Source organism: Littorina saxatilis, linkage group LG6 (genome assembly GCF_037325665.1).
Source record: "Littorina saxatilis isolate snail1 linkage group LG6, US_GU_Lsax_2.0, whole genome shotgun sequence".
NCBI lineage: Eukaryota > Metazoa > Mollusca > Gastropoda > Littorinimorpha > Littorinidae > Littorina > Littorina saxatilis.
The window spans coordinates 52,076,501-52,096,408 of NC_090250.1; the positions used below are offsets into that span (position 1 = coordinate 52,076,501).

The following is a 19,908-nucleotide window of genomic DNA, read 5'->3' on the forward strand; positions in this document are numbered from 1 at the left end:
GTTAAAGGGATACATGTATTGTCCATATTCAGCCTACTTAGTGAGATGGCACTAGAAATGAGATGAATGGAAACACTACTTCTTCTTCTTCTTCTTCGTTCATGGGCTTAGACTCCCACGTTCACTCATGTTTATAGCATGAGTGGATTTTTACGTGTATGACCGTTTTTACCCCGCCATTCAGGCAACATACGCCGATTTCGGGGGAGGCATGCTGGGTATTTTCGTGTTTCTATAACCCACCGAACTCTGACATGGGTTACAGGATCTTTTCCGTGCGCACTGGGTCTTGTGCTTGCGTGTACACACGAAGGGGGTTAAGTCACTAGCAGGTCTGCACATAAGTTGACCTGGGAGATCGGAAAAATCTCCACCCTTAACCCACCAGCCCATCATCATTATAATCATCCTCATCTCATTAATCATCCAAAATTACCGGGATTCAAACTCACGACCTCCCGATTAGGAGGCCGACGTCTTACCATCACGCCCGTCGGAAACATTTACTGATGCCAGACAGTTACAGTAACTACTTTTATGTTTTCAGCACCTAGGCTCGAGTTAAGAGCTTATACAAGTGAAAAGTTTTTCTATTCTCATAAAATACACATCTGTACGTACCAGCACACTTTTTACACAGAACAATGCCCAGGTTAATGGAGGCCCAGTGAGGATCTGCAACAAGAAAACAGTGCAGATCAGTGAATACTAAACTAAGTCAATGGTCGCATTTAATCCAATTTTGACTTTCCTACTTTGGTACAGTGGAACCCCCCTTTTGATTAAGACCCTCCAATTTAAGACTTCTTCCGTTTTAAGACCCTGGTTTCCTAGTCTTTCTAGTCATAAGCTCTGTACATTTACCCCCATTTTAAGACTCCCTGCTCTTTAAGACGTGACTTTGTCAGATTTCTGGAGGTCTTAAAAGGGGGGTTCCACTGTACAGAGGGTACAGTGGGACCCCACTTGAAACAAGGGTACAGTGGGACCCCACTTTAAAGACCTCCAAAATTCTAAAGATTATGTAAAAAATAAGAATATATTTTAATCACAGGTCGTTGTACCATTTTACTTTTCAAAAACAAAAGGAATTTTGTTCACTTGCACATCAACTTCAAAGTCAGAACAGTAGATGATACTTACACACTTACACACTTACATTCACAGCCTACAAAAATTCACTTACAAAATCTAGCACAAAAACAGTCATATGTCACCCATACATTGTTGCAGCATGACTTTCCCTTCACTTTTCGTAGTGACGTTCACGTATATATGTCAAGTAAAAAGTCAGATCAACATATTGAACACTTTCTACTCCACCTATGTTGACCAAGTTTTTTTTTAGCCGAGACCAGCTGTGCTGCAGCAGATCACTCAGAATTGTAGTAACTGTGTAGAAACTGTGTATCAACACGCTGGAATGCAGGCGTTAGATTGACATCACAGGAAGCGACTAAAGTGACTGTGTGTACGGATTATGATATCCGTACCAGGTCAGATAGAGCTATATGAGTTGGTACGGATATATCCGTACCTGGGAGACAATGAGTTAACATATGTACTTACTGTCATCTTCGCAGTCTGCACAAATGCGGTTGCTGTCGTTTTCGTACACTTTTTCCAGCACCTGTACAAGTACACAAATCACAATATTCACACATCTAGAATTCACCACAAACACTTCAACGCAGGGATTAGTTTACAAGGTTCATGCCGCTCATGAAGGGTTACCTGCCATGAAAGGACGTCCTTGGGACCAGTGAATATGTCCAAACATTGCAATATCATATGTGGCCTTTCGTGACAGGTATATATTTGTCAAGATACTATGTAATAGATAAAAGGTGTCCTAGTTTCATCAGAGGGGGCTTCACACTGCAGGTAGCACTGTATTAGTAGCAAGAAGATGAGGAAGAAAGTACTTAATTGATTTGCAGTGCAGTGCTCAAGAAATAGTGAACATGCGTTTACTGACCAATATCCTCATCACACTATTACAGTCTAACATTTCTAAATTGACCACCTAAGGGACCGTCCAAGTTTTTTTTATTTATTGATAGGTAGGTGGTTGCTATGGAAATTAAGGTTAATTATATAGAAAACAAGAAGAGCAAACGCTCGATCGAGTCACTTTCGCAGTTCTGAATATTATATGAGGCATCAGATGGACAGGAAGAAATTGCTATTCACAACACAATGCATACCTGAAGAATTCAAGACATACCTGTGACCTTGAAAAAGGTCAAAGGTCACCAAAGCAGACGTCAAAGTGTAGAGGTCACTGGGAGTCACGTTCACATAAAATTTGAGCCCGGTCACTTTTATAGTTTCCGAGAAAAGCCCAACGTTAAGTTGTGTGTTGCCGAACAGAAAAGGCTAGTTATCTCCCTTGTTTTTCTGATAACGTTCGTAAAAGGCTACAGATGTAAATACTTTGATGTAAAGAATAATCCTACAAAGTTTCAATCACATCCGATGAACTTTGTCAAAGATATAAAATGTCTAATTTTTCCTTTGACGCTGACCTGTGACCTTGAAAAAGGTCAAAGGTCAACGAAACCATCGTTAAAGTGTAGAGGTCATTGGAGGTCACGACTAAACAAAATATGAGCCCGATCGCTTTGATAGTTTCCGAGAAAAGTCCAACGTTAAGGTGGTGTCTACGGACGGCCGGCCGGACGGCCGGCCGGACAGACTAACACTGACCGATTACATAGTCACTTTTTCTCAAGTGACTCAAAAACTCATCGAGGATCTTTTGGCGTGGGCATATTATGGGCAAGTGCATGATTGTAATGGAGAGGTATAGTTGCCAGGACAGGTTCTCAGTTGGGTGTTGATCTTTCAATACTTCTGATTATCTTTCAGGTAATGATCACTACATTACGTTATGGGTGGCATATCAGTTGAACAAATGTATTTCAAACACTCTTTCTTAATTGATAATGCTGCCGCCTCTACCCCCGCAAAATAAATAAAAACATAAATCAATACATGAATGTGTGCATGTGAAAATAATAATAAACAAATATATAAATAAGTAAGACAATTTTGTAATAATGATATGGACCATATTCTTTACCAGGTTGGCCCAACATTTTCTGTTTTCCTAATTGATAAACAATCCAGACAGGCAAACCACAATAACACATTCTTCTCCCATGGCTTAACTCACTAGAATACACAAAATGTTGTGTCGTTAAACGTACATTTGTATTAGACTGTTACCAAGCAAGGGTAAAGCAAAAGTAAAAACATTTACTCAACAGAAACACAGAAAAAATCTTTTCCTCCTAATTTCCTTTTTGAAGGTACATTTCATGAAGGGTGTACAGTTCAACCACTTCCTGTGTGTGTTACAACACTTCAAAAAGCCATTCAATACATTACATCCCTGTGCAAGACTTATTCATGCAAACTATTATGGTTCAATGAGCCGTAACACTCTAAATTAGCATCTCAACTGAGAATCACTCAAAGTTATATCAACAGCAAATCATTCTTAAGGTAGGTGATTGAATGATGGATTAGGTACCTGACTGATTGGCGGACAGACGGATGTTCAAATATAACTCTAACGGGGTTTGGCTGTGGAAGAGTTGCATGCACCCCTGTCAGTGAGGCAACCAATAGCACATCACTGATCAATTAACACGAGTGATCACAGCAAATAATGATCTCTGATGTGTATGTTATGCAATGTTCGCTCTATATCAAGCCCTTTTCTACTAAAAATTATGCACATGGGAATCGCGATTAGCTCCCAATGGCCTGCAGACTAATCACGGAGCATGCATGTTTTCCCAGTCAATGTGACCTCAAGCAAAGCACACTGTAAGAGATCACTGCTGGCCATAATATATTTGAGCTCCGATGTGCACGTTTTCCAAAATATTTCCGTTTACAAACATTATAGGCATTATATTGAGCAGACAATACTGCATACATCCAAATCAGAAGAAATATTCGCTGCGATTGCTCATCTTCACTCGCTGTTTGGCCCTATCGATCACAGCTGTTTGGCCCTATCGATATTGGCCCTATCGATCACAGCTGTTTGGCCCTATCGATCATCGCTGTTTGGCCCTATCGATCACAGCTGTTTGGCCCTATCGATCACAGCTGTTTGGCCCTATCGATCACAGCTGTTTGGCCCTATCGATCACAGCTGTTTGGCCCTATCGATCACAGCTGTTTGGCCCTATCGATCACAGCTGTTTGGCCCTATCGATCACAGCTGTTTGGCCCTATCGATCACAACTGTTTGGCCCTATCGATCACAGCTGTTTGGCCCTATCGATCACAACTGTTTGGCCCTATCGATCACAGCTGTTTGACCCTATCGATCACAGCTGTTTGGCCCTATCGATCACAACTGTTTGGCCCTATCGATCACAGCTGTTTGGCCCTATCGATCACAGCTGTTTGGCCCTATCGATCACAGCTGTTTGGCCCTATCGATCACAGCTGTTTGGCCCTATCGATCACAGCTGTTTGGCCCTATCGATCACAGCGTCAGCGACGCAACTCTTCCACAGCGCATACAAATCCTGACTGAGAAATTATTTCAGAAAAATTGCTTGAATGAATTATTCATCTACAGAACCAATCAAACTTTTTGTCAGTAAATAATAAAGCAATACAGGAATTTCAACAAGTGTTTGTGGTCATGGCAGCAAATGAACCAGGGAATTTCTCATTAAAAAGAAAACTACAGATAGGTTACAGTGAAAGGCTTACAATGAAATACACCCCTTTGACAATATTTTGCTGCTCAAAACTGAAAGGTACACTCCTTCCTGTGTCAGTGATCATATTCATCGCCACAGATCTGTTCAGGCTGTTTACATGGGATATGAACATCCTTCAACTTAAGGCAATGAGCGGCACTAGAATGACCAAAATGAAACATGGAAAATACATGGAGTAACTTAGTTTTTTGGGTAGTTATTGAAGTGACTAATATACAGAAATGAAAAAATTGCGAAAACTAAAGGACATAGATTGCCGTCGCTAAGGAAACTGGCATACACTGCGCCATATTGGATTTCTAGGAAACGATTTTACTGCAACATCATCCATCAAAAATGCTTAATATTTGGCACAAAGATACACAAGACTTTTATCTACAATCATGTAGAACAATATTTTGACTAAAGACTACAGTTGAATTCAAATTAATTTTTGAAATAAAGATTAATGAATATGCAGTTAAAAATTCATTGATCCTTATTACAAAAATTAATTTAAATTCAACTGTAGTCTTTAGTCAAAATATCGTTCTATATGATTGCAGATACAAGTCATGTGTATCCTTGTGCCAAATATTATGCATGTCTGATGTATGATGTCTCTGTAAAACCGTTTCCTAGAAATCCAATGTGGCGGCTGTTTCCATAGCAACGGCAGTCCGTGTCCATTAGTATTTACATTTTTTCCATTTATTTGTATAAGTCTCTTCAATAACTACCCAGAAAACTAGGTTATTCCACGTATTCTCCAAGTTTAATTTGACTGCCGCTCATTGCCTTAAACACATGTCCAACTCCACAGCCTGGCTGCTTCAAGTGCAGAGTGGCCTTTTTGTTGTTGAATTCATTTCAAAAGTGACACCAGTGTCAATCTGCTCAATTAATTCATTAAAAATAAAAAGACCAATCTGCACAGAATACAGCATGCTATAGCACTGTCTCGAAACTAATGCGATAGTCGGACAGAGTTGCGCCCCTGGAACGGCAGGTAGTTCCGGTTTGTGTTTGCAAAATGGAACCGCATGACAATCCGCCCTTCAACTTCTTTACCCGCGTAGTTTAAACAGCAGATACAGTAACATTTCCCTCCACCACTAATCTTCTTCTCTCGTTCAGCCATTTTGGATGTAAATAAAACAACCGGAACTACCCGCCGACAGCGCCGCGGGCTATGTCAGGGACGGACAACTCTTATCACTTTTGTTAGGAGACAATGCTACAGGTTTTGGTATGTGTCCAAGTGAAAGCTACTCTTATTCCACGTGACAGCCAGGATGGATCAGCGGCGTTGAACATGGTCCTGTATGATGGTACCTTGAAAGAGAAATGGAAGAGATCTAAAAGAACTACACCAAGTGCCTGCAGAAGCATTAGTTGAGGTAACGCAGGCTGAACAGCAAGTCTCACCTACCGAACGAGAACCAAACTGAGTGCCTTGCTGCATGCAGAGGGAAAACCAAGAGGACATTGTTAATCACCTTTTCTTCACAACAAACCCATCATTAGGCACAAAAAAAAATAGGTCTGTTTACGGTAACCCGACCGACCCTAGTTTTTAGGCCCGACCCTAATTTTTTTTTTGGATCGTCTGAAAAAAAAAAACGCATCCAAAATAGAGCTGTTTGCGCTCAAACAGCAGACGACAGAAGGGAGGTAAGCTCAAAGTATTGTTTATAGTTATGTTGGGCAAAAACAGGGATTGATGAGAAGAAATGAACTGTGAAACATCATAGAGAGAAAAGAAAAAGAAAAAAAATGGAGAAAAAAAAAATGGAAAAAAAAGCCGACCTACCGACCCTATTTTTTCACCCTATGTTACCGTAAACAGACCTATTTTTTGGGGGGGCCTTAGTAATCATCAAGCTGACATTGTTAATCACCTTTTCTTCACAACAAACCCATCATTAGTAATCATCAAGCTGACATTGTGCTAGGATCGTTGTCCTGCTTTCCCATCCACCTCAGTACAGATAATTTAAACCCCAATGTTCACAGTGAGACTGGGGAAAACAAATCAGGCAGTTAAAATGGTAAGAGTAGTTCTTCTCAATGTACACAGTAAAACTGACCAAGACAAATTAACTTAATTATTAAGCAGTTGATATGGAAAGTTCCTTTAATGTACACAATGAGGGAAAGATAAACTTAGACCGTTAAGTACTGGTATAAACTTAGACCGTTAAGTACTGGTATAAACTTAGACCGTTAAGTACTGGTATAAACTTAGACCATTAAGTACTGGTATAAACTTAGACCGTTAAGTACTGGTATAAACTTAGACCGTTAAGTACTGGTATAAACTTAGACCGTTAAGTACTGGTATAAACTTAGACCGTTAAGTACTGGTATAAACTTAGACCGTTAAGTACTGGTATAAACTTAGACCGTTAAGTACTGGTATGCGCATCTCACGAGTGAAGGAATGTATCTTCAAAGTGCAACAGCAATATAAAATACTTGCTTAAAATGCTTTTCATCTTGCATGACAAAAATTAAGTAATGAATAACTGGGCAGATTAGCTTAGGACAGTCAGAATATCTTTAATCAGAAAATGCACAGTATATTATATATACATTGATGTGCAGAATATATGCTTTTTAGGATTTTAAATTGCTTAGTACTGGTGCAATCGTACATGCTCATATCCAAACATGAAGAATTAAACCTGCATAAGAACAAAGCCCTGTTAGTACTTGCAAGTACCATCAATGCTAGGTTATAGCAGTAACATTTTATTTCGAGACTGATTCCCACACTTCCTGCACAAACAGATCAAGAGATGTTAGAAAGAGTAAAATGATGTGTTATGTGCATCCATGCAGAAAAGAAAGCTAGCGTTGTGAGCGTGGGAATAAGGAAGATCCTTACACTGTCATCAGCCAACCCCTCAGCGATAGCATCCTCAATGGCCATTCTCCACGACTGTGCCTCTTGCTGGCTGTCCAACACCAGGCTGCAACACAACAAAATCAAAATTTTTAAGAATAAATTTTGATTTGATTAATATACTTACCTTTCTCACATATAGCAATTTACCTCTCACCCGGTCAAGGCCTTTGTTTTTTCAGGGTTTCTTCCCCGCACTAGGGTGAAGCGTAGTTCAGTGTTTTAGCACTTAGACTGAGGTAAATTGCTGTATGTGAGTTGGGATAAGATATGTAATTTAATGCTGTATGTGAGTTGGGATAAGATATGTAATTTAATGCTGTATGTGAGTTGGGATAAGATATGTAATTTAATGCTGTATGTGAGTTGGGATAAGATATGTAATTTAATGCTGTATGTGAGTTGGGATAAGATATGTAATTTAATGCTGTATGTGAGTTGGGATAAGATATGTAATTTAAAGGCATATGTACGCGCTCCCGTGTTTACAAAGTGTAGTTTGCCCATAATCGATGTCAAACGCACCATAAGACCATGTAATGACGATATGTCGCCATGCGCGGACTATATACATGCATTACAGCTTGTTTTAGAGTCTCAAAAACTTTGGATGTAAACAAAGACGCGGAGTTATTTCCCTTGCGTCAACGCTACCTCTGTTGGCAAATCTATAAATAGGACGATCCAGATCAAAATGAAAATTAACATATCTCAACATTGAAGGGGTCCTAGACCACAATATTTTGCAGGGAACTTAATTTAGCATGTCTCCAGCTGTTGGTAAAGCAATTAGCGTGTATAGTCATCGAGTACATATGGCTTTAATGCTGTATGTGAGTTGGGATAAGATATGTAATTTAATGCTGTATGTGAGTTGGGATAAGATATGTAATTTAATGCTGTATGTGAGTTGGGATAAGATATGTAATTTAATGCTGTATGTGAGTTGGGATAAGATATGTAATTTAATGCTGTATGTGAGTTGGGATAAGATATGTAATTTAATGCTGTATGTGAGTTGGGATAAGATATGTAATTTAATGCTGTATGTGAGTTGGGATAAGATATGTAATTTAATGCTGTATGTGAGTTGGGATAAGATATGTAATTTAATGCTGTATGTGAGTTGGGATAAGATATGTAATTTAATGCTGTATGTGAGTTGGGATAAGATATGTAATTTAATGCTGTATGTGAGTTGGGATAAGATATGTAATTTAATGCTGTATGTGAGTTGGGATAAGATATGTAATTTAATGCTGTATGTGAGTTGGGATAAGATATGTAATTTAATGCTGTATGTGAGTTGGGATAAGATATGTAATTTAATGCTGTATGTGAGTTGGGATAAGATATGTAATTTAATGCTGTATGTGAGTTGGGATAAGATATGTAATTTAATGCTGTATGTGAGTTGGGATAAGATATGTAATTTAATGCTGTATGTGAGTTGGGATAAGATATGTAATTTAATGCTATATGTGAGTTGGGATAAGATATGTAATTTAATGCTGTATGTGAGTTGGGATAAGATATGTAATTTAATGCTGTATGTGAGTTGGGATAAGATATGTAATTTAATCCTTATTCATTTTCACGTCCCTTTCCCGACTCATAAGTTTTTACATTCTCCGTCTTTTAACATTCTCCGTCTTTTTACATTCTCCGTCTTTTAACATTACAACAAAACAAAAGCGGCCCTGCATGCAAATTTGCAAAATCTCTTGCAGAAATTCATCACTCAAACTTCCAAGCTTGCAAACCATGGCCCTGGTATATGCTTTATTTCATTCGAAAATGAACATTAAGTCCAATCCAGCCATTCTATGCTTTCCACACAAACCATTATATAAAACAATGTGGGCCTCAAGTTAATTAGTAAAGACCATTCAACCTTAATCCCTTCCCTTTCTCTCAGATTTTCAATCAACAAAGATACCAGCCAACCAACCAAATAGCAGTTTTAAGACAAGAAACCCAACACAAATTCTGTTTAAAATTCTCGTTCAGGTTGAAACACAAACGTAGCACTTGGGTGTCGTTTTACTTTTTTTCTTCAAATTTAGAATTCTCTTTTGACAAAAACTCTTCAACCTTACAAAGCTTTACCGAACAAGTACCGTATTTGACGGATTACAAGACGCACCGTTTTAAAAGCCGCACCGGCACCCCCGACTTTTAACAAAAAAATTGGGGCGAGCCACGTATAGGCCGCGTCACTCTATTAGCCGCCGTCGAAAAATATAATCAGATCGTGTCAATCAATCAAAACAACCAGGCAAACGAAAGTACGGTATTTGGCGAAATCGGCTCCGAGAATAAACAAGTGAAACAAAGGAGAAAAGTGAAAAAGTTTGAAGAAAAATATCACATACACAATTTGTAACCAACACACACATGTAGTCCCGCCCGGAATAAGCTTTCTTGGGATGATTTACGACTTTAGCGCACATTTCAAGCAGACGAAAACACAACATGGCGGCTCTCGCTCCTCCAACTATCGCGAGACACAAAAAAACGAAATCGGTGTTTCTCTGTACGCTATCTTGTCACGACGACTTGTTGATAAACGAAGATTCGCAAAGAAAGAGAAAAGCGCCGAGTCTTGAGTAGAGAGCTAATAAAGTACCGGTAATAGCTAATCGAGCGAAATGAAAATCCACGGCGACTTTCATTAGGTGAATGCTATTCAAGTTTAGGTAACGTTTTAGCCGCATCTTTTTATAAGCCGCAATGCGATTTTTTTAAAAATAAAGTCGCGGCTTGTAGTCCGTCAAATACAGTAGGTTCACAAACCATACAAAGAAGTTAACTTACAAGAAGTGTGCATAGTGTGTTGACAACTGCAGACGGTTCTTCTTCTTGTCTTTGACAGAGGACAGCTTCATGTCTATCTCATGCACTGGGCAGCGCATTTGGAAGTCCTGCCACGAAACAAATGTCAACACATTATAACCTGTACTACAACAACAATAACAAATGTCAACACATTATAACCTGTACTACAACAACAATAACAAATGTCAACACATTATAACCTGTACTACAACAACAATAACAAATGTCAACACATTATAACCTGTACTACAACAACAATAACAAATGTCAACACATTATAACCTGTACTACAACAACAATAACAAATGTCAACACATTATAACCTGTACTACAACAACAATAACAAATGTCAACACATTATAACCTGTACTACAACAACAATAACAAATGTCAACACATTATAACCTGTACTACAACAACAATAACAAATGTCAACACATTATAACCTGTACTACAACAACAATAACAAATGTCAACACATTATAACCTGTACTACAACAACAGTAACAAAGGAGCAAAGACCAGCATTTACATCAATCAAATTTGTACCTTCCGATTTGTTTGTTTGTTTGCTTAACGCCCAGCCGACCACGAAGGGCCATATCAGGGCGGTGTACCTTCCGATGATGGATCAAGTAAAGCACCAAAAGGTACTCATCTTCCAAGACTGACCTGCCTATCTTTCTGAACTGGTCTCCCTCTACACTCCCTCTCGCACCCTTCGTTCTTCTGATGATGCTCGACTTCTCCGTCTAGGTCGCTTTAAACGCAAGGCTCATGGTTTCCGCACGTTTTCGTATTATGGACCTCAGTTATGGAATTCACTCCCCTTTCAATTACGTCACTCTCCATCCATTTCATCTTTTAAGTCCAATTTGAAAACTCACTTGTTCCAACAACATTACGGATAGTTCCTTAGTATAGAGTCTGGGGATGTGAGATGTGCATGATGTGTTGTTTGAATCTGACAGTGATTGTATGATTTTTGTATACATGTATTGTTGTCACGCGCTTTGAACTTCTGATAAGGCGCTTTATAAATGCCCGTTATTATTATTATTATTATAAACGACTGCCTTGTTATGGCAGATTTCTACACAGCTGAAAGACTGTACAGTACCCGGCGAAAGAAAGGCAACTCATTCGCGCCCACTGTTGCAAGTGATTTTTCGTCATTTTCAAATTGTCGTACACTATGAACCAGATAAGGTACATAAAAAAGGAAGACAGATTCGTGGAGGATATTTTACTGGCTGTACAATTGGTGAATATTATCTAATCGTTTTATTGTTTTGTTTTTTCATAAACTGTGTTATACGGGGTAGGGGTCAAGCGAGTCGTGATTGTAGGCAAACGTGTCACTTTGACATGATACAAAAATCGTAAAAATGCATATTTTTCAACCAGGTAAATACAGTTGTGGAGGAAATAAAATAGCTTGTTTTTCATGGTAAAAACCAAGTAGCAAGCTGACTCACCTCAAAACTGTCGTAATAACACAAGGTTTTGCCCCAGATGGCAACATAGAACTTCTTCTTCGTGTTGTTCTCAAAGACAATGAAGCCCTGCAAGACAATTATGAAATATTAGCTTCTTGATCAATTAAGCCTTGATAACGAAACATACAATTCTGACAGGGAAAAAAGTTGTACACCAATTGTTACCATAATACATAAAAACTCACTCTTGAAACGAATTAACAAACAAATTTAAACAAATTCAATTTTCCATGAATAAAACAAGGATTCTTATTAAACATTTAAAATAAACAACATCAAATGCGGCTTCGTGGCAGGCGGAAGAAAAAAACAAGTCGCGTAAGGCGAAAATACAACATTTAGTCAAGTAGCTGTCGAACTCACAGAATGAAACTGAACGCAATGCAACGCAGCAAGACCGTATACTCGTAGCATCGTCAGTCCACCGCGCACGGCAAAGGCAGTGAAATTGACAAGAAGAGCGGGGTAGTACTTGCGCTGAGAAGGATAGCACGCTTTTCTGTACCTCTCTTTCGTTTTAACTTTCTGAGCGTGTTTTTAATCCAAACATATCATATCTATATGTTTTTGGAATCAGGAACCGACAAGGAAGAAGATGAAGGTGTTTTTAAATTGATTTGGACAATTTAATTTTGATAATAATTTTTATATTTTTAATTTTCAGAGCTTGTTTTTAATCTTAATATAACATATTTATATATTTTTGGAATCAGAAAATGATAAAGAATAAGATGTACGTAAATTTGGATCGTTTTATAAAAAAAATAATTTTTTTACAATTTTCAGATTTTTAATGACCAAACTCACTCATTAGTTTTTAAGCCACCAAGCTGAAATGCAATACCAAACCCTGGCCTTCGTCGAAGATTACTTGACCAAAATTTCAACCAATTTGGTTGAAAAATGAGAGCGTGACAGTGCCGCCTCAACTTTCACGAAAAGCCGGATATGACGTCATCAAAGACATTTATTGAAAAAATGAAAAAAACGTATGGGGATTTCATACCCAGGAACTCTCATGTCAAATTTCATAAAGATCGGTCCAGTAGTTTAGTCTGAATCGCTCTACACACACACACAGACAGACAGACAGACAGACACACACACACACATACACCACGACCCTCGTCTCGATTCCCCCCTCTACGTTAAAATATTTAGTCAAAACTTGACTAAATATAATCAGCCAGATAAGTTTTCGTTATTAATTGTTTGTCTGTGCACTTAAAAGACTGTTGGGTCGATATATTTGTGAATGTATTGTTTTGTCAATAACAAACGTTCCAACAACCTACCTTTCTTGTTTTTTGATTTTCAACATAAAATGGTTTTTATTTATTATGGGGGGGTCTCCGATGGAGGGACCTTTAACAACAGGTACCAGTCTGTACTTCTGTACAATGGAAACACTTGAATTTTTTCATTATTCTGATACTTGTTTTCAACATAAAAGCTTACAATAAAATTAAAAGTAAAAGAGTTCAAAATCACCTCTTTGTCAGGTTGGCCATTTTCCATCTCATCCGCTGTCTGGTCATTGTTGTTCTGTCAAAATAAATTTAAAACGATGAATAAATGGAGAGAAAAAAAGCAAAAACAAAACCAAAACAGGGGGGTGTTGTGAACGTATACTTCGGAACAGCTGCACAGCCATAACTTCTAGTTCTACATGTTAAACAAGGGGGTGTTGTGAAAGTAAACTTCGGAACAGCTGCCCAGCCATAACTTCTAGTTCTACATGTTAAACAAGGGGGTGTTGTGAAAGTAAACTTCGGAACAGCTGCACAGCCATAACTTCTAGTTCTACATGTAAAACAGGGGGGTGTGGTGAAAGTATACTTCGGAACAGCTGCACAGCCATAACTTCTAGTTCTACATGTAAAACAAGGGGGTGTTGTGAAAGTAAACTTCGGAACAGCTGCACAGCCATAACTTCTAGTTCTACATGTAAAACAGGGGTGTGTGGTGAAAGTATACTTCGGAGCAGCTGCACAGACATAACTTCTAGTTCTACATGTAAAACAGGGGGGTGTTGTGAAAGTATACTTCGGAACAGCTGCACAGCCATAACTTCTAGTTCTACATGTAAAACAGGGGGGTGTTGTGAAAGTATACTTCGAAACAGCTGCACAGACATAACTTCTAGTTCTACATGTACACGTAAAAAATAGGTTTCTTTCTAAAATAAAAATAAAAAAACCCCACTTTATCTATGTACTTAATACGAGCGTGAACACTCATTAGATCACTTTATTTCACCAATTACTAAACAGATTATCCAAGAACCAACATCTGACAGAGGTTTCAGGCCTGGGAATGAGTAAAAGTGGTTTGGGCAATTGGGCGTACTGACGGTAAAATGTTGCGTTTTAAGCATTTTTAAGGGCACACGGAGGCTCTCTTTTTTACACAATTAGAAAAGGACTTTGTCGTATTTACGACGAAAGGCGTACCATTCCCAGGCGTGAGGTTTAAAATTCAGTTAAAAAAGTGAACAAGTAAACCTTCTTAGCCCTAACAGGCAAAACAAAGGCATTCAAGCTGTTAGCTAGTTCCCTCTGGAAGAAAGGGTCAAGGAGATACATCTTGCCTCTTGGTTTGTTTCACCTGTGTTCCTCGTCGTTTAGCTAAGCAAGAAACTAAGGCCAGAGAAAACCAGGTCACCTTCCTCACCTCCAAGATGGCTGCCATCAAAGTGCTGGTCCATGTACAACAGTCATCTGGGGAAAAGCAAACACAGCTCTTTTAGACAAACATTCACAACAACTGACTTGCACAATAAATTCGAACTTGCAAGGAAAAACAACCCAACTTATTAATGTATGGCCTAATTGGCAAATCTTCACTGAACACTTTTTCTGTAACCACAATAGAACAATCAATAAGTATAAGTTACAGCTCCGTCCATCCATGGTATCGGGTGATATTTTGTCGAGACTGGGTCAATGAATATGATGACGTCACTCGAGGCTCTGTTATTTTGCCTAGGTTATGGCCGAACTTTAGGCCTACGGAGAAATATCGCTGGATATTTTCTCACTAGAATAACAGAGACAAAGAAGGGAAGTCATGCTATATAAACAAAGTACTTCCCCCTAATTTTAAAGATTGTGTGTGTGTGTGTGTGTGTGAATAATTAGTCATCTGGTATCCTCAACTCAGGTACAAGACTAGTCTTATGACGTGCAGTGCAGCGTACATACCCTGACTGCATCTACAACACATATACACACTTTTAACAATACAGAACATACACATAAACAATTCAGTCAAGCAGTAAAAGAGTACACCTTTCCGTCCCGCGTAAACAATCATGTACACAACCACAGATGTGTTAACTCATTGTCTACCAGGTACGGATATATCCGTACCCACACATATGGCTATATCTGACCAGGTACGGATATATCAGCTCAGACTGTTAGCTTAATTCAGTCGCTCCCTGTAACGTGGATCCAACGCCTGCATTCCAGCGTGTTGATACACAGTTACTACTATTCTGAGTGAGCTGCTGCAGCACAGCTGGTCTCGACTAAAACAAGAAGGGCAAAGCCCATACGACTCACATGCTTGACCTTCTGCTTTACACATTTTTCCTACCAAAATACATGTGACCTTGACCCAAGGTCAAGGTCATCCAAGGTCATGCAACACAAAGCTGTTAATTCAAGACATAGGAAGTACAATGGTGCTTATTGGCTCTTTCTACCATGAGATATGGTCACTTTTAGTGGTTCACTACCTTATTTTGGTCACATTTCATAAGGGTCAAAGTGACCTTGACCTTGATCATATGGGACCAAATGTGTCTCATGATGAAAGCATAACATGTGCCCCACATCATTTTTAAGTTTGAAACAGTTATCTTCCATAGTTCAGGGTCAAGGTCACTTCAAAATATGTATACAATCCAACTTTGAAGAGCTCCTGTGACCTTGACCTTGAAGCAAGGTAAACCAAACTGGTATCAAAAGATGGGGCTTACTTTGCCCTATATATCATATATAGGTGAGGTATTCAATCTCAAAAACTTCAGAGAAAATGGGAAAAATGTGAAAAATAGCTGTTTTTTAGACAACATTTATGGCCCCTGCGACCTTGACCTTGAAGCAAGGTCAAGATGCTATGTATGTTTTTTGGGGCCTTGTCATCATACACCATCTTGCCAAATTTGGTACTGATAGACTGAATAGTGTCCAAGAAATATTCAACGTTAAAGTTTTCCGGACGGCCGGACGGCCGGACGGACGGACGGACGGACGACTCGGGTGAGTACATAGACTCACTTTTGCTTCGCATGTGAGTCAAAAAACCTTGGTCAACATAGGTGGGGTAGAAAGTGTTAAAAGCTTTTTTCCCCTGCACAGATTGAAACAGTCAACAGCCATGCTGCTCTCCGTGCAGAGTTTTTTGTTGAATTAATCGTAACCAAAACCTACATCAAACTAAAAAGTCAGTTCGGCAAAAAATACCAATCTGCAAAGGACGCAGTCAGATTCTTTTGGTATGTGTCTACATGGAAGAGTGTTCTTATCGCATGTAAGTTGTAACAGATCTGTGGTGGTTAACATGACCATTACAAAAACAAATGCTTAAGGCATACCCAACAATGCGGAAGAAATGCACCCCGGAGCAATATTTTTTGCATACTGTGTGAACAACCGTTTGTAAAAGATGTGTTTTCATGGCCAAAGATGCAAGAATCACAGAACACAGCTTAAAATTTGAATAACCAAGGGAATGCGGTGCTTTCACTCAGGATAAGCACTGGAGAAAATACGGCTCACCATAACTGCTGCAAATTGAAGGAAAAACTCATCAAGGAGTTTTCAAATGCGTGAGATACGCACAAATCATGGTTCTGCATGTACAGGCAGGGGCAGATCAGTTCATTTTATGGGGGGGGGGGGGGGGGGGGGTTCCAAAAGTATATTATGAAGATATGGGTGTGAAGGCGCGAAGTGCCGAGCCGACGGCGCGAAGCGCCTAGCTTGCTAGGGGGGTCAAATTTTGAAAAAAAAAGGATGCAAAATGGTGTAATCTGGTGCATTCTGAGGATGATCATTACCAGTTTCAGGCAGCAGATTTTGTCACTGATTAATACCCCAAAAATTGAAACTCAACCCAAAAAAACACACAAAAATATTTTTATCTTTTGGGTGGGGGGGTTTCCGGAAACCCCAGAACCCCCCCCCCCCCCCCCCCCCTCGTCCGCCCCTGACAGGAGTAGGATTAGCAGTGCTGAACCTGAGTTTACCTCTGGTGTCGGCAGCAAAGAGGAAGGTCCTGTCGCGCAGCGTGGTCACCAGACGGAACTTGAAGCGGTTGGTGTCCCCCTCCTTGATGTCGCTGATCACCTCCTTCATGGATGACAGCGGGATGATCTTCTTGGAGATTTGACTCTGAAACACAAGAGGACACAAATCACAACTGTAAAAGGTCGTGTATTTCCTGAAATGAAGTATTTTTTATAATCATGGACGACAGCGGGATGATCTTCTTCAATATCTGACTCTGAAACACAACAAAACACAAATCACAACTGTAAAACTACTGTGACAGCGGGATGATCTTCTTGGAGATTTGACTCTGAAACACAAGAGGACACAATCACAACTGTAAAAGGTCGTGTATTTCCTGAAGTGAAGCATTTTTATAAACATGGACGACAGCAGGATGATCTTCTTGGAGATTTGACTCTGGAACACAACAGAACACAAATCAAAACTGTAAAAGGTCGTGTATTTCCTGAAGTGAAGTATTTTTTATAATCATGGATAAACAGCGGGCTAATCTTCTTGATAATCTGACTCTGAAAAAAAGCAATAACTACAATGACAAAAGAAAATCTAGCTGCAAATTCCTGAAGTTGAAGCATCTCAAGAAACATTGATTGCAGACAGAGGAATGATCTTCTTTGGAAATCTGGCTTTGAAAAGAGAGGGAAAAGACAAAGCTATTTAAAGAGGAAATACATGCAGCTAGTTGCAGTCTTGAAGGTAACGCATTTCAAGAAACAAAATGCACTGAGGAAACTGAATAAAAATTAGTAACTTGATTGGAATTTAATAATAATAATAATAATGCATAATATTTCTATAGCGCATGTATCCAGGGTTTAACCATGCTCAACGCGCTGTACAATCAAAATACTACGACAACAAAACATCATTTAACGTGCAATCGCACACATATCAATGAGTAACACATTGCTCTAAAAAAAACATTATCACAAACACACGCATTTACCTTCAATTTACTTCACAGCAATGAAACGAGATACTGTAAACTTTCACCTTTTCTTTTTCTTCTTATTTATGCAGTACACAGCTGACGTAGAAAGATTTTGTTTATTAATTTAAACAAGAAGAGCAAACGCTCGATCGAGTCACTTTCGCAGTTCTGAATATTATATGAGGCATCAGATGGACAGGAAGAAATTGCTATTCAAAACACAATACAGATGTAAATAATTTGATGTAAAGAATAATCCTATAAAGTTTGAATCAAATCCGATGAATAGTTTCAGAGATATGATATTTCAATTTTTTTCCTTCAAGACATACCTGTGACCTTGAAAAAGGTCAAAGGTCACCAAAGCAGACGTCAAAGTGTAGAGGTCACTGGGAGTCACGTTCACATAAAATTTGAGCCCGGTCACTTTTATAGTTTCCGAGAAAAGCCCAACGTTAAGTTGTGTGTTGCCGAACAGAAAAGGCTAGTTATCTCCCTTGTTTTTCTGATAACGTTCGTAAAAGGCTACAGATGTAAATACTTTGATGTAAAGAATAATCCTACAAAGTTTCAATCACATCCGATGAACTTTGTCAAAGATATAAAATGTCTAATTTTTCCTTTGACGCTGACCTGTGACCTTGAAAAAGGTCAAAGGTCAACGAAACCATCGTTAAAGTGTAGAGGTCATTGGAGGTCACGACTAAACAAAATATGAGCCGGATCGCTTTGATAGTTTCCGAGAAAAGTCCAACGTTAAGGTGGTGTCTACGGACGGCCGGCCGGCCGGACGGCCGGCCGGCCGGCCGGACAGACTAACACTGACCGATTACATAGAGTCACTTTTTCTCAAGTGACTCAAAAAGCATATTCCTCTCACCCTGCTGCTGTCATAGTAACGTAAGTCCTTGCCATTGAACACAACCCAGCGCAGTCTCCACCCTCGGTTAGCCCTGACACTGAAACACACAAAAACAAACAATTTATTATACAAAAAGACTGATGTTAGCTCAGTGGTTCCTAGTGCATCCGCCATCCATGTGGGTTTGAATCCTGCTGATTATCAAAACCACACACTAATGATCCTGCGTTCCCATGTGTGACTGTGGTGGTTCATAAAAACAACAAAATACCTGTCATGAAGATAGAGCATGGCTGCCTTAACTCTTTGTTTCCCAGGTACGGATATATCCGGATATGGCTCTATATATCTGACCAGGTACGGATATATCCGCTCCGACTGTTAGCTTCAGTCGCTTCCTTCTAACGCCTGCATTCCAACGCCTGCATTCCAGCGTGTTGATACACAGTTACTACAATTCTGAGTGACCTGCTGCAGCACAGGTGGTCTCGGTTAAAACAAACTTGGTCAACATAGGTTGCAGGGTACAAAGTTTTGTGAAAATTGTTAAACAAAGGTTTTTGATCGAAAAGTATAATGCTAGTGTAAATAATTATTATGGTAAATTTGCAAAAGATTGGTGTTTATATAGACACTTTTTTAATTGATGCCATAGGATAATTGTATTGATTGATTTCGTATGAATATTTTTGAATGTGATACCCCCTGACCCATTTATTCATAACAGGTTATACAGTATTTTTATGCCGATAATTAAACCCCATGTAGGCTAAAGTGTGACCACTGTCCCCACCTACCCCCCCTCCCCTCCCCCAACCTCAGTTACCCCACCCC

General features: G+C 39.2%; 1 protein-coding gene across 1 annotated transcript in view; it reads right to left on the reverse strand.

Moving 5' to 3' along the window:
- LOC138969514 (arf-GAP with Rho-GAP domain, ANK repeat and PH domain-containing protein 1-like) overlaps nucleotides 1–19,908 on the reverse strand; it is a 134,973-nt gene that overhangs the window by 65,212 nt on the left and 49,853 nt on the right. Inside the window, exons 5-13 of the mRNA XM_070342329.1 lie at nucleotides 19,093–19,171; nucleotides 17,236–17,380; nucleotides 14,652–14,698; nucleotides 13,470–13,523; nucleotides 11,958–12,044; nucleotides 10,459–10,565; nucleotides 7,624–7,708; nucleotides 1,570–1,630; nucleotides 622–675 (exon numbers count right to left, since the gene is read on the reverse strand). Coding sequence (XP_070198430.1) covers nucleotides 622–675; nucleotides 1,570–1,630; nucleotides 7,624–7,708; nucleotides 10,459–10,565; nucleotides 11,958–12,044; nucleotides 13,470–13,523; nucleotides 14,652–14,698; nucleotides 17,236–17,380; nucleotides 19,093–19,171 — 719 coding nt within the window. The remainder of the gene's footprint in view (nucleotides 1–621; nucleotides 676–1,569; nucleotides 1,631–7,623; nucleotides 7,709–10,458; nucleotides 10,566–11,957; nucleotides 12,045–13,469; nucleotides 13,524–14,651; nucleotides 14,699–17,235; nucleotides 17,381–19,092; nucleotides 19,172–19,908) is intronic.